Source organism: Ictalurus punctatus, chromosome 8, assembly GCF_001660625.3.
Source record: "Ictalurus punctatus breed USDA103 chromosome 8, Coco_2.0, whole genome shotgun sequence".
In the NCBI taxonomy this organism is placed as follows: Eukaryota; Metazoa; Chordata; class Actinopteri; order Siluriformes; family Ictaluridae; genus Ictalurus; species Ictalurus punctatus.
The window spans coordinates 22,322,851-22,336,967 of record NC_030423.2 but is presented as its reverse complement, the minus strand read 5'-3'; the positions used below and the strand labels follow the sequence as shown (position 1 = coordinate 22,336,967).

General features: G+C 38.4%; 1 protein-coding gene across 1 annotated transcript; it reads right to left on the bottom strand.

Moving 5' to 3' along the window:
* Window positions 1-5,278: 5,278 nt before the first annotated feature.
* On the bottom strand, window positions 5,279-13,428 carry cav2 (caveolin 2). The gene is made up of 3 exons (XM_017475189.3): window positions 13,150-13,428; window positions 11,697-11,884; window positions 5,279-6,784 (listed from the first exon to the last, which is right to left on the bottom strand). Exons 1-3 carry the CDS (start codon window positions 13,300-13,302, stop codon window positions 6,625-6,627), a joined length of 501 nt encoding a protein of 166 aa, XP_017330678.1. The 5' UTR covers window positions 13,303-13,428; the 3' UTR covers window positions 5,279-6,624.
* Between the last annotated feature and the right edge of the window lie 689 nt (window positions 13,429-14,117).

Sequence of the window (14,117 nt, the reverse complement as noted above, 5' to 3'; positions counted from 1 at the left end):
TCATTTAGACTTACTTGAATTAGTTCAACACAACATAGGTGTTAATTAGACACCTTAAGAGTTAATGTATTTTTAGCACTGTTAGAGCAGGACTGTTTGAGCTGTTGATTTATTATTGCAAGACTTAAATCACGTGACCCTGCAGCTTCAGGAGTGTAGTGTTTATCATGGTTGTGGGATGTCAATTTTTTTTTATATTAACGATATTAATTATTTGGAGGCATTGGATTTTTATTTTTTCATTTCATTATTGGTTAGCTAATTATACAGAATTCTTAATCCCAGCACAATCCATAAGAGAACCTAACGTTATGTTAGCTTTGACGTTATGTTAGCCCTTGGTGTTTAGTGTTTTAGTGTAATAGCACTGTGTTTATTCAGCAGCATAAGAGTTCATTACGGACAGTAGGAATGCAGAAGCCTAAACACCACAATGCCGGATGGAGTCTGAAGCAGGCTGCCTGAGATGTTCAACATCAGCATCCGATACCGCCCCTCCATCACAATATTCTGTGTCCTGTCATCACGTCAAATACCCAGAGAGCTTCAAGTATTCATACTAACATCACTAATAATAGCCAAAAAGGTCATACGACTTAAACTGGAAAGACAAAACGGGAAAACATCCTCATCATTAGAAATAATACAGCAGCCATTAGTGCTGCTGGGGGGAAAAAACCCAATAGAAGGCCTCATAATATTTGTAATGGTTATTACTGGTTATTACCAGTAGAGAGCCTATTGTTTTGACCTGTGGATCTCTACTGATAATTTGTTACCTTCTATTGGTGGCGTGTTATGTTTAATGGATAACATTAATGACTGGGAATGGTTTATTGGTTAGCTGATGATTTGTAATGGTATTTCTCTTGTTTCTATTATTTTTGTCAGCTGGGAGACACAGAAGCAAATCAAATTTAGAGACCAGGTCCCTCTTCCTGACAAGCTTGCCAGTTGATAACTATCACGTAAGAAATTATTTTATCATATGTTCCTATAAGACACTATAAAGGTTGTCCAGTCCTGGTGTTTCATTACTTCACACTTGTACTATTATGTTCCTTATTATTATGTTCCTCTATTATGTGTTAAACACCAGTAACAAGTAGAACCCTGTAGTGGTTTCTATCATTGCAGTACTGTAGAGTACATTTAACCTGGTGTATAGTATTGTTTATTCAACAGCTGTTCATTTCACACTGTAAGAGTTCAATCAAGTTTGTTAAACATGTTCGGCATTAAATCAACCCTGCAGGTGTTCATTCACACACCGATACTGAGGACAATGTAGCTGAATTTACACAGCATGTGACTTTATTGAACACTGATGTACTAACACAGTAAGAGTAAATTCAGTGCTAAGAGTTATTTAATAAGTTTGACACTAAATTGCCAACTAAATAAAGCATTAATTGATTGAATTAATTGAACATGTATGTGTGACTTTGACTGATAACTTAATACTGCAAGACTTAATTTAACACTGAGGTAGTGATTCAGTACAATTTAGAATACAGAGCACATTGGGACTGGGATCACAGCGGAATCCTGTGTAAAAATGACGTGGAAGAAATAAACTGAGTGTAAAAAAAATCATGTGGAAAGAAATGAATCAAGTGTAAAAAAAAATTACATGTGGAAAGAAATTAATCAAATGTAAAAATCACATGTGGAAAGAAATGAATTGTGTAAAAATTACAATGGAAAGAAAATAATCGTGTGTAAAAATCACATGGACAGAAATGAATCGAGTGTAAAAATCACATGGAAAGAAACTAATTGAGAGTAAAAATCACGTGTAAAGAAATGAATCATATATGTAAAAATTGCATGTGGACAGGAATGAATCGTGTGTAAAAATCACGTGGGCAGGAATGAATAGTGTGTAAAAATCACGTGGACAGGAATGAATAGTGTGTAAAAATCACGTGGGCAGGAATGAATCGTGTGTAAAAATCACGTGGGCAGGAATGAATTGTGTGTAAAAATCACATGGGCAGGAATGAATAGTGTGTAAAAATCACGTGGGCAGGAATGAATCGTGTGTAAAAATCACGTGGGCAGGAATGAATCGTGTGTAAAAATCACGTGGGCAGGAATGAATCGTGTGTAAAAATCACGCGGGCAGGAATGAATCGTGTGTAAAAATCACGTGGGCAGGAATGAATCGTGTGTAAAAATCACGTGGGCAGGAATGAATAGTGTGTAAAAATCACGTGGGCAGGAATGAATCGTGTGTAAAAATCACCTGTGGACAGGAATGAATCATGTGTAAAAATCACATGTGGGCAGGAATGAATCGTGTAAAAATCACACACGGGAAGGAATGAATCATGTTAAAATCACTTGTGGACAGGAATGAATCATGTGTAAAAATCACGTGGACAGGAATGAATCATGTGTTAAAATCACATGTGGGAAGGAATGAATCATGCTTTAAAATCACATGTGGACAGGAATGAATCATGTGTTAAAATCACGTGGACAGGAATGAATCGTGTGTAGAAATCACATGTCGGTAGGAATCAATAATGTGTAAAAATTGCATGTGGAAAGAAATGAATCGTGTGCAAAAATCACTTGTGGAAAGGAATTAATTATGTCACAAAATTAACATGGAACGAAATGAACCATGTGTAAAAATCACGTGGGAAGGAATGAATCGTGTGTAAAAATCACATGTGGACAGGAATGAATCGTGTGTAAAAATCACGTGGGCAGGAATTAATCGTGTGTAAAAATCACATGGACAGGAATGAATTGTGCGTAAAAATCACATGTGGACATGAATGAATCGTGCATAAAAATCACATGTGGACAGCAATGAATTGTGTGTAAAAATCACATGTGGACATGCATGAATCGTGCATAAAAATCACATGTGGGCAGGAATTAATCGTGTGTAAAAATCACATGTGGGCAACAATAAATCGTGTGTAAAAATCACATGTGGGCAGGAATGAATCATGTGTAAAAATCACGTGGACAGGAATGAATCGTGTGTAAAAATCACATGTCGGAAGGAATGAATCATGTGTAAAAATCACATGTGGACAGGAATGAATCATATGTAAAAATCACATGTGGGAAGGAATGAATCGTGTGTAAAAATCACGTGGACAGGAATGAATCATCTGTAAAAATCACATGTGGACAGGAATGAATCATCTGTAAAAATCACATGTGGACAGGAATGAATCATGTGTAAAAATCACATGTGGACAGGAATGAATCATGTGTAAAAATCACATGAGGGAAGGAATGAATCGTGTGTGTAAAAATCACATGTGGACAGGAATGAATCATGTGTAAAAATAACATGTTGGAAGGAATGAATCATCTGTAAAAATCACATGTGGACAGGAATGAATCATGTGTAAAAATCACATGTGGACAGGAATGAATCATGTGTAAAAATCACATGAGGGAAGGAATGAATCGTGTGTGTAAAAATCACATGTGGACAGGAATGAATCATGTGTAAAAATAACATGTTGGAAGGAATGAATCATCTGTAAAAATCACATGTGGACAGGAATGAATCATGTGTAAAAATCACATGTGGGAAGGAATGAATCGTGTGTGTAAAAATAAAAACACATGCGCTATGAGTTGAAATATGCAACACATTTTAACTTTCACATGTGAAGTTTGTGACTTTTCTGTGCACCAAAACCAGATTTTCAGTGTGTGATATTCAAAGTGTGGAAGGAATTTAAGCTGTCTGCTGCTGATGAACAATAGCTGGAGGTCATTTCCTGAGGGAACAGAAAGAAATCTAGGCAAATTCTCGCTCAGAAGCTGGCAATAAAGCATGCTTGAGCTGCGAGCGGGAGGCGAGGGCGTGTTGTAACTAAGCAACCATTTACTTCACAACTCAGGTGACAGTGCGATCAGGGGGCGTGGCCTAGACTGAGCTGAAGCAACAGGTGAGGAAAATAGGAACCAAACACCATAGGGGTTATTCAGTTAAATAAGTTTAATAAACAAACTCTGCTCGACTCTGATCATGCGAAACAGCAACATATTTCTGTTACTCACTTTTTAATATGTTTACTTTTTAGACACACAGCTCTGAATTGCTCTCTGACTGGTATGAGTTGTTTAGCTGGGTCAGGGGTTGGCATTGATCTGATGCAAAATGGGAAGGCATAAAATAAAAGATAAGGGCTATAAAAGAAGGGCTTTTGTTCGAAAGGGTGTGTGTGAGTGTGTGTAGTGAAGGTATTTCTCTACAGCCTGTCTTTGGGAGTGATTGAGAATCTTGTGGTCAAGTAAAAAAGAAAAACAGTCCTCCAACACGGTGTTGCTGTCACTTCATTAGCTACAGTTGAGTGCAAATGTTTGTACACCCTTAGAAGAAAATGAAGTTGTTCATTTATAGCATTAAGATATTAATGCTATAAATGTGTTCTTCAAATGTAACAAAAGTGTTTAAATATTGCATGTTATGTAAGATTTGATTACTGAAAATGACATCAGTAGGGAGAATTCAGTAGACAGTTCCTCCGAGCATCTCCTTCTGGGTATGATGTAAATAATCTCTAATAATTTTCCCTCCATTTGCCGCTAATATCTTCTGATCTTTGGACTTCTTTTTAAAACGTTTTTGGATTGCCTTCTGTTTCCGAATACTCCTATAAGTAGGCGAATTGGGTTGCAGCAACTATTAAAGGGGAAACACAAAACAGGTGAGTATGATCAACAGGAGAGCAATAGCATCTGACCAGGTCATGTGACATGGTTGTAGTTTGATAGGCGGCCGTAACTGTAAAACGGCGGTACTATTTTTTTTCCACTTAGACAGGAATATGCAATATACAAGTAAACTCTCAGGAATAAAAGAGAGCTAAGCTGTACTTTTTTCTTCACACTGGACTGTTACAATAAAGCGTCTCAAAGTTTATTCCTTAAAACAGTTTTACAGAAACGCTTTGTCTATGTTTCCACTTGAAATACTGAAATTAAAGACAGCATAGCACACTATTTTTCCTGAGTGTGTGTACTGTATATTCCAAATTTAGCAACCAGATAGTGTTTAATCCGCTGCATAATATTCAGTATACAATTGCACACAGACAACCCGAGTCTGATCTATAGGGTCTATATGCTACATTTTACCGCAACACTTTCTTCACTTCTCATGCACCCCTCACCCTAATGAGTCCTTCCTTAAGCACATAGCTGATGGAGGTATGCTGCCTGCAGCGAAAACACAAAGAGTGATTTATGCTTTTCCTTGCAGTCACAGCTGAGAAAAAGAACAACAACAAGAGTATCATATCAAAAAAAAGAGCTTTTATTTAGAGAGACTCTCTGAGGTGTTCTCTGCTGCACTCTGGATTTTTGCTACATTACATCATTGAATAGGGAGGGGGGGGGGGGGGGGGGGGGGGGTACACCTGAACACTTCGTGTTCCACTGAACAAACAAGCCATCCTTTCTTTCTGAGAGCTATTGAAAAACACGTGCGCACACACATACACACACACACACACACACACACACACACACACACACACACACTGTCGAGGGCAGGCAGTATTTCAAGTGCATATTGCAACTAGACTGGAAAAAAATACAGTACTCGTTTAAATAAATCATTACACCTTTTTTTTTTGGAATGTTAGGACAGACATGTGAGAATACGTTTAACAATTCATTTCAGAAATATCACAGAAAAAAATAATATACTTGATGGTGAATACTGCAAATATTGTGTTATACTAGTATAAGTTGTCCCAAAGTGTCTTTTCCCTTTTATACCACAGCAATTTTATCTTAAAAGGAATAATTAGTTTTTTTTAATGAAAGAAGGAATTGTCATACATTTTATCCATTTATAGCTACATTTAATGTTGCGTAACATCCGCAAAACAAGTTAGTTCCCATTCTCCTTTACGTTATCGCAGCTATACACAGTCGTTCCGTCACCAGCGTCTCTCTTTTTTCCCCTCTCTTCAAGTTAACCTTTACGGCTTACACTGGAGTCTCCTTCTATAAATCTTAAATGAACATCGCCTTACAGAAAACTTCACCGCATTATCACCACGATTATTTTTGAATCACGAGTCCCTGTGAATGAGCTGTTACTATAGCAATGATAACGTATCAGAACGAGCACATTAATATAAAAGCAATCGACACCTTCTGACCAATCAGATTTGAGAATTCAGTAGTGCTGTGATGTAAGCCTAAATATTATTTGAGGCAGGAAGCAGGAAGTAGTCTGAACTAAATTGGCTTTTCAAATATTTCTGTACACATTTAAAACTCTTCTCATATAAAGTACAAAAGCTCAAACGCATATTTCTATTAAATACATATATATTAAAAATCGTGCAAAAGCACTTTTACCTAATGATACCGTCCACTAGGAGTCACAAACTTAATGTTAAATTGTATAAACGCTTCCTTATATTGCTTAGACGTTCAGTGAAGTCACCAGAGAGGCAGGTTGTTTTTAGTGTAAGCGTACGTTTGATCCCAGGCCAAAGCAAACACATGTGATGGAGCTGAGCATGAAGAGGACTCCAGTGTGATTGATCAGGTCTGGGATCTCCTCCAAGTCCTCCTAAAACAAGCACATCATAAGGAACGTGTGCGAGTCGACGCGCTGGTCGTTTACAGCACGTCAGGTTTGCAGCTCTTGCCGTTGATGGAAGACAGACACCTGCCGAAGCTGTGGAACAACGGCCTCACAAACATGTCCATCAGGCTGGACCAGATCACCTGGATAGAGGGCAATGTCATCATGCAGCTCTGCACCAGTGGCATCACCACCCTGCGTACACACACACACACACACACACACGCACACACACAACACATTATACACACGTTCATTTTACCATAAAATTACACTTTACACATGTCTGCATTATCACAATACCACAAACTACTCCATAATTATTGGCACCCTCAGTAGAATGGACACAATGATTACATTTTTTCCCCCCGTTCAACATGGCTTACCATTTCTCCAACAAAAATCTTATTTCCTTATTTCCTTTCAAAACAAATGTGCCATCTTTATTTTGATTGATATCCTTTTTTTTAAATGTTGAAATGCAAACAAATCCATTTATGTAAAAAAAAAATATATATATTTTTTAAATAATTACCTACAGTCTAATGGCAAACTATTGACTTCTTTCATTGTTTTTGAAGAAATTTGTCTATCGTCCTTAAAATACACACACACACACACACACACACACACACACACACACACACATATATATATATATATATATATATATATATATATATATATATATATATATATATATATATATATATATAATCTATTTTATTTGCCTTGAGTTTAGCAGCAAAAGTGGCAATTTTGTTTAAATGCAAACAAATTGTCAACATTGAAAAATATAATGTTCAATAGACTACACTGCGTCCCAGTACACTGTGCCAATAATCTTGGAGCTGACTCTGTGGAAAAGCTATAACACAGTACAGTTCAGCTCCAGCGCTGTTCTCGTCTCTCTGCACTGCACTAAATGCATTATATTAACTATTACACTGTTTACTTATTATGAACTCACACTCGTCATGCTACGCTCCTGCTGCAGATGTTTCCTGCTTGTGTTGCTAATCTTTATGGCATGCATTACAGGTGCTGCAGGAACTGTGAACTCCATGGGAAGTCTTTTTTACCTCTCCATGATACGTTTCTAATGCCTTAAGTAGGATGAGTTCAAATCTACACATGGTTGACGAATTAAAGGAAAACAGCGTAACGTGTGTTAGTAACGTGCCAGTCTACAATGTGTACAGTGTTAGGTCATCAGGCTAGAAAAAGTTACAAAATAATCTCTAAAGAGTTTGAACTCTACCAATCCACAGTTAGCCAGACTGTGTACAAATGGAGGAAATTCAAGACCATTGTTACCCCCCAGGAGTGGTTGACCAACAAAGATCACTCCAAGGGCAAGACATGGAATAGTCCAGGAGGTCACAAAGGAAACCAGAGTAACTTCTAAGAAACTAAAGGCCTCTCTCACATTGGCTAATCTTAAAGATCATGAGTCCACAATCAGCAGAACACTGAACAACAATGGTGTGTATGGCAGGGTTACAAGGAGGAAGTTGCTGCTCTCCAAAAAGAACACTGCTCTCTGTCTGCAGTTTGCTTAAGTTCACGTAGACAAGCCAGATGGCTATTGGAAAAATGTTTTGTGGACGATTGAGACCAAAATAGAATTTTTGGTTTAAATGAGAAGCGTTATGTTTGGAGAAAGGAAAACGCTGCATTCCAGCATAAGAACCTTATCCCATCTGTGAAACATGGTGGTGGTAGTATCATGGTTCTGGCCTGTTTTGCTGCATCTTGGCCAGGACAGCTTAGCATCACTGATTGAACAATGAATTCTGAATTATACCAGTGAATTCTAAAGGAAAATGTCAATGTCATGCCATGAACTGAATCTTAAGAGAAAGTGGTCATGCAGCAAGACAACGACCCTAAGTACACCAGTCGTTCTCTCAAAGAACGGTTAAAAAAGAATAAAGTTGATGTTTTAGAATGCCAAAGTCCTGACCTTAATCTAATAGAAATGTTGTGGAAGGATCTGAAGCAAGCAGTTCATGTGAGGAAACCCACCAACATCCCAGAGTTGAAGCTGTTCTGTACAGAAGAACGGGCTAAAATTCCTCCAATTCGATGTGCAGGACTGATCAAAGGTCACCGGAAATGTTTAGTTGCAGTTATTGCTGCACAAGGGGGTCACACCAGCTACTGAAAGCAAAGGTTTTAGGTCACATTTCTGCATAAATATAGAAAATTCTAAAGGGTTCACAAACTTGCAAGCACCACTGTACATTATTTACATCTTCATCAGTGAGCCATTGTGCCCTGTGGATGGGGGTGGAGTCATCCTAGAAGAAACCATGTCCATCAGGATAGAAACCTTTGCTCATGGAGTGAAGGTGATCAGTCAGAACTTTTATTGATTTGCAGCTATGCTACTCTCTAAGCAGGTAATTTGAGTCAAACCACAGCAGAAAAATAAATAAATGACCCCCAAAGCATAATCGAGCCTCCAGTTTCTCTTTAATTTGTATCCTGCATGATTTAGTGACTAAAAATCCTCCATGAACAGCCCAAGGATTAGTCATATGAAGCATATTATACATATTAGTCATATCCCACTGCTAAAATTCTGATAATCCTCCTGATCGTATCTTCCTTGTTTTCAAAAGCTACTCATTTCTAAGCTTTTATACAAACAACCCTGTTTCTAGTTCCCACATGTTCTACACAGACCAGACAAAACTACATTTTCTATTTACTCAAGGACACTGATTAAATAGAAACAGTAATCCAAACCAAAGCAAGTGAACTCAGGAAACCTTTGCTTCGTAAATTTGGCTAATGCTAACAGATCAAAATGAGGATCTCAATAAGCACTAAGATGTTTAATATGATGTCTCTCTGCAAGAGAATGGAAAAGAACGACTCCATGGTTGTGTACAAGACATCAAGACTGTTGTAACACACTGTTGTAACACATTTTTCTAATTTTGTTTTGTTTGTGTGATTTTTGAAACCACAACCCATCGTTATCAAGTTACTAGGCCTAAGAATAGTGTCAACTGGAATCGAATGATTATTTTAATAAGAACGGGTTCTATGGGTGGAAAATTCAGGAATAAAAAACCCATCTCACTTTAAAAAACAGCCAAAATATTATTGTGTACTGTACATTTAAATACTGTACTGTACATTTCTGTGGATTTATTCATTTATTTATTTTTTAACTCAAAGGGGTCCCTGATTGTAAAAGAAAAACAATACCTGTTTAAGTGGTTATAAGTGGTTTTTGTTCAGTTGTTGCGTCTTAGGAATCAAATTCTAAAGCTAAATCTAAAAATCCATCAGGAAAAATATGAAGCCACTGATAGCTGAACTGTTACTGCATTCCAGTCATCTCCAAAACCCATTTTGTGCAACTGAAGAGCAAAAAAAAAAGTAAACCTGTTAGAAACATTCAATAAATAAATAATATACAGCCCCCTCCAAAACTATCGGAACAACCAGGCCAATTCGGTTTTTTGGGTTTGAGATCAAAAGATGAATATGAGAATTTCAGCTCCTATTTCCTGGTATTTATATGTAGATGTGATAAATGACATAGAACATAGCACATTCTGTATCACACCACCCAATCTGTAGGCAAGCAAAATTATTGGAACATATGACTGACAGGTGTTTCTTGTTACCCAGGTGTGTCCTGTTAGATTGACTATTTAAACAATAAATAGCTATGAACATCTACTCTTGGTTTTGGCCTTCAGTTTCACCTGTGAAGACTGTATAAGGATAAGCCAACATGAAGACCAGAGAGCTGCCTATAGGAGAAAAGCAGACCATTTTGAAGCTGAGAAAAGAGGGAAAATAAATCAGAGGCATTGCACAAACATTAGGCATAGACAATGCAACAATTTGGAATGTCCTGTAAAAGAAAGAAACCACTGGTGTACTGAGAAACAGACACCGAATGGGTCAGCCTAGGAAAACAAAAGCAATTGATGACAGAAACATTGTGAGAGCTGTGAAGAAAAACTCAAAAACAACCGTCAGTGACATGTTGTCATAACCAACAATCTCCACAGGACAGGAGTGACGGAATTACAATCCACCATTCGAGTAAGACTTCGAGAGCAGAAATATAGAGGCCGTACTACAAGATGCAAACTACTCATCAACAGTAAGGATCAGAAAGACAGATTGGAATTCGCAACGAAATTCAGAAATGAGCCACAAAAGTTCTGGAAACAAAAAAGTTCACCTCTACCAATGTGATGGAAAGGCTAAAGTGTGGAGAAAGAAAGGATCTGCTCATGATCCAAAACATACAAGCTCATCTGTGATACATGGTGGAGGTAGTGTCATGGATTGGACTGATAAAAAAGGTTCTGTTTTATGTGGTCATAACACATCTAGATGTAAACACCAGGAAATAAAAGCTGAAATCCTAAACTCGTCTCATATCCATCTTTTGATCTCAAACCCAAATGTCTTTGGTATACAGCACAAACAAATGAATTGGCTTTGACCTTTCAGTAGTTTGGGACGGGATTGTGATTCATTGCATATATAGTGGCTTGCAATCATTTTCACTACCTCTTCTACATTTTGAAGCAGGGTGGTGATAGCATCATTACCCTTGGTCTCTTGGTTGCTTTTCTGACTAGTCACCATATGTCAGTACCCTATTCTTTCCTTCTTTTTAAACAATGGATTTAATGCATGTATTTTGTCATGCTGTTAGTTTAGGTGTGTTCTCAAACAAGAGACACATGCAGGTCGACTCAATTCAGCTAATTATACAACTTCTGATGGAAGCTGTTTCAACCAGAACTAATTTAACAAATTTATGTGTGCACTCACAACGTTCGCATTTTTGTTTGTAAATAATTTTTCAAACTATATTGACTCTATTTCATTTCCAAGTTATAATACTAAAAAATGTGGAAAAGTTGTATACAATACATGATATACATTAAACATATTTCCGATGTCTGTTTCCTTTCCTTCCTGTATTTTCTTTTGCCTAATGCCACTCTTTATCTAGTTGGCCAGCAGCCAAGGCACACATGCTGCCAATGTTGCTGCTTGAAAAAAATGTTCCCCGAAGCAAGAATAACCTTTTAACCAGCCAAAAACCTCGTCTCATTACCAAATATGTATGCAGCTGAGGGTGGCGAAAACAAGTCCTGCAACGAAGGCCATCGGGATCGCGAGCAGCGTCGTCAAGACCCGGTAAAAGGCGAACTTCATGAGCTCGAAAAGCGCATGGCTGCCGATCCACACCGAGTCCAGGCTGTGTACGGAACTGGGTTCGGCGATCACGTCCTCAAAGTCTACCTGAAGAGTGAACGGGAACAGAGAGAGTATTCACAGAGCTCAGTAATGGAAGTTTTGTGTTGCTGTGTGCACTCGGGTGCAGGTCCCAAACACTATTTAGCAAATAGTTATTCATAAACTCATGTTTAGTCTTCAGTACACCATAACATGATGTGAAAATAATAAGCCCTCAGAGTTGTTACCGAAACTTAAAATGGCCACCTACAGCTGTGTGCGATGGTGTAGCGCGTGTATAGATGTAACAGAAGTGCACTTGTGGTTGTATTCACGTTTCCTCTTTAAAAGTGGGAAATTTCAATTACATTTTATCACATATCCATTCGGAAGATTGGGAGATTAATGTCTCACTTTCTCACATTCCCTTAGTTGTAAATGGTTCCTTGTGCTTGAGAAAATTGGCCAAGCTATTTCTGTGGCCATTCATTGATTCATTTTATTTAATTTATTAGCATAATAGCATAATTTTTCACCTATGATGCTGGACTTACGGGACGTTGTATACTCTAATAGCTCTAACAGCTTAGGAAAAAAGTCACTCAGTCTTGTTTACAGCATAACTGTAACTTGAAATAAAGGCTCGCCTTGTCTTTATAGACACATTGTTGAAAATAACAACTATGTGCACTCTGACATTGCAAGTGAACAGTTAAGAAACATTATATATATATATATATATATATATATATATATATATATATATATATATATATATATATATATATATGGTGGTTAGCGTGTTCGCCTCACACCTCCCCGTGCTGTGGGGGTTTCCTCCAGGTTCTCCGGTTTCCTCCCCTAGTCCAAAGACATGCATGGTAGGCTGATTGGCATGTCCAAAGTGCCTGTAGTATGTGTATGTGATTGTGCCCTATGATGGATGGGCACCCTGTCCAGGGTGTACCCCGCCTTGTGCCCCACGCTGCCTGGTATAGGCTCCAGGTTCCCTGTGACCCAGTAGGATAAGCAGTATAGAAATTGGATGAATGAATGGATGGATGGATGGATGGATGGTTTCCATTTGCTTTGTGTGTGTGTGTTAGTGCATTACGCCAAATGCTTTACAGAATAGGTTAGTAGGTCTACCCTACTACTCAGTATGCGGTTTGGGACGCCTCCGAAATCCTTCAAATTATTCAATCACACAAGCAAACTGAAATCACGCCTAATACCGATAATAATCCTCTATAAAGTCTGTATCGTATTAAAAAAGAAACCATTTCCAAATCTTTACCCACAGCGATTCTGCATCTCTTTGAATGACTTACCTTTAAGTGCGCGCTAATGTCTCGAGGGTCCCGGTCCGGTAGCGGCGCGCGCGCTTTCTGTTTCTTTTTCTGAAGAATGGGCTCAATCGTGCTGTGAAACACATTTTCATCCAAGAAGACGCACGTCTCTGCTGTCTCTTTTTCGAGTCCCATCTCTACCACTCTTTTATTTATTTATTGTTTTTGTTTTATAAATCCAGGAGACGCGGCGCGCGCTTTCCGCTCTACTCGCGTTTGGCTCGCGAAGAAGCTCACTGCGCGCACGTGTGAAGCGCGGGCACGCGCTCAGTTTAACCATACAACCACTCCATGAACCACTACTTCCTTTTTTTGCTGTAGTGATGAAGGGACTTTGGATCAAACCCGTAACTCATTGATAGTGTTCCTCTCTGAGTGTTTAATAACTTTTAGCTTTTCTGAAAGGTTCTCAGTTCTTGGGTTCTGCATGGAATATTTAAGGTTCTGTATAACGGTGATTAGAAGCAGTCATCCATTTACAAAACTTCTGTCTCCATTTTAAAACTGCTTAATGTTTCTAATGCCCAGAAAATGACTTAAAATGACCCTCATTAAATATGCAAGGATTATATATATGAATAGGCATGATATGCAAATAAGGAAAAACCTCCATATCCTTCCGTTGTCCTAAATAGCTAACCCACTAGTTAACTGCTTTTAAATTAGCTTGCATTTATCACAGTGTGTGCTTAGTGGTTAGCACGTTTGTCTCGCACCTCCATGGTCAGGAGGTTCGAATCCTGCCTCCGTCCTGCATGCGTGGAGATTGCATGTTCTCCCTGTGCTTTGGGGGCTTGCTCCAGGTACCCCGGTTTCCTCCTCCAGTCCAAACACTTGTGTTGGAGGCAGATTGGCATTTCCAAATTGTGAATGTGTATGTGGTTGTGCCTTGCGATGGGCTGCCACCCTGTCCAAAGGGTCCCCCGCCTTGTGCTGCGAGTCCCCTGGGA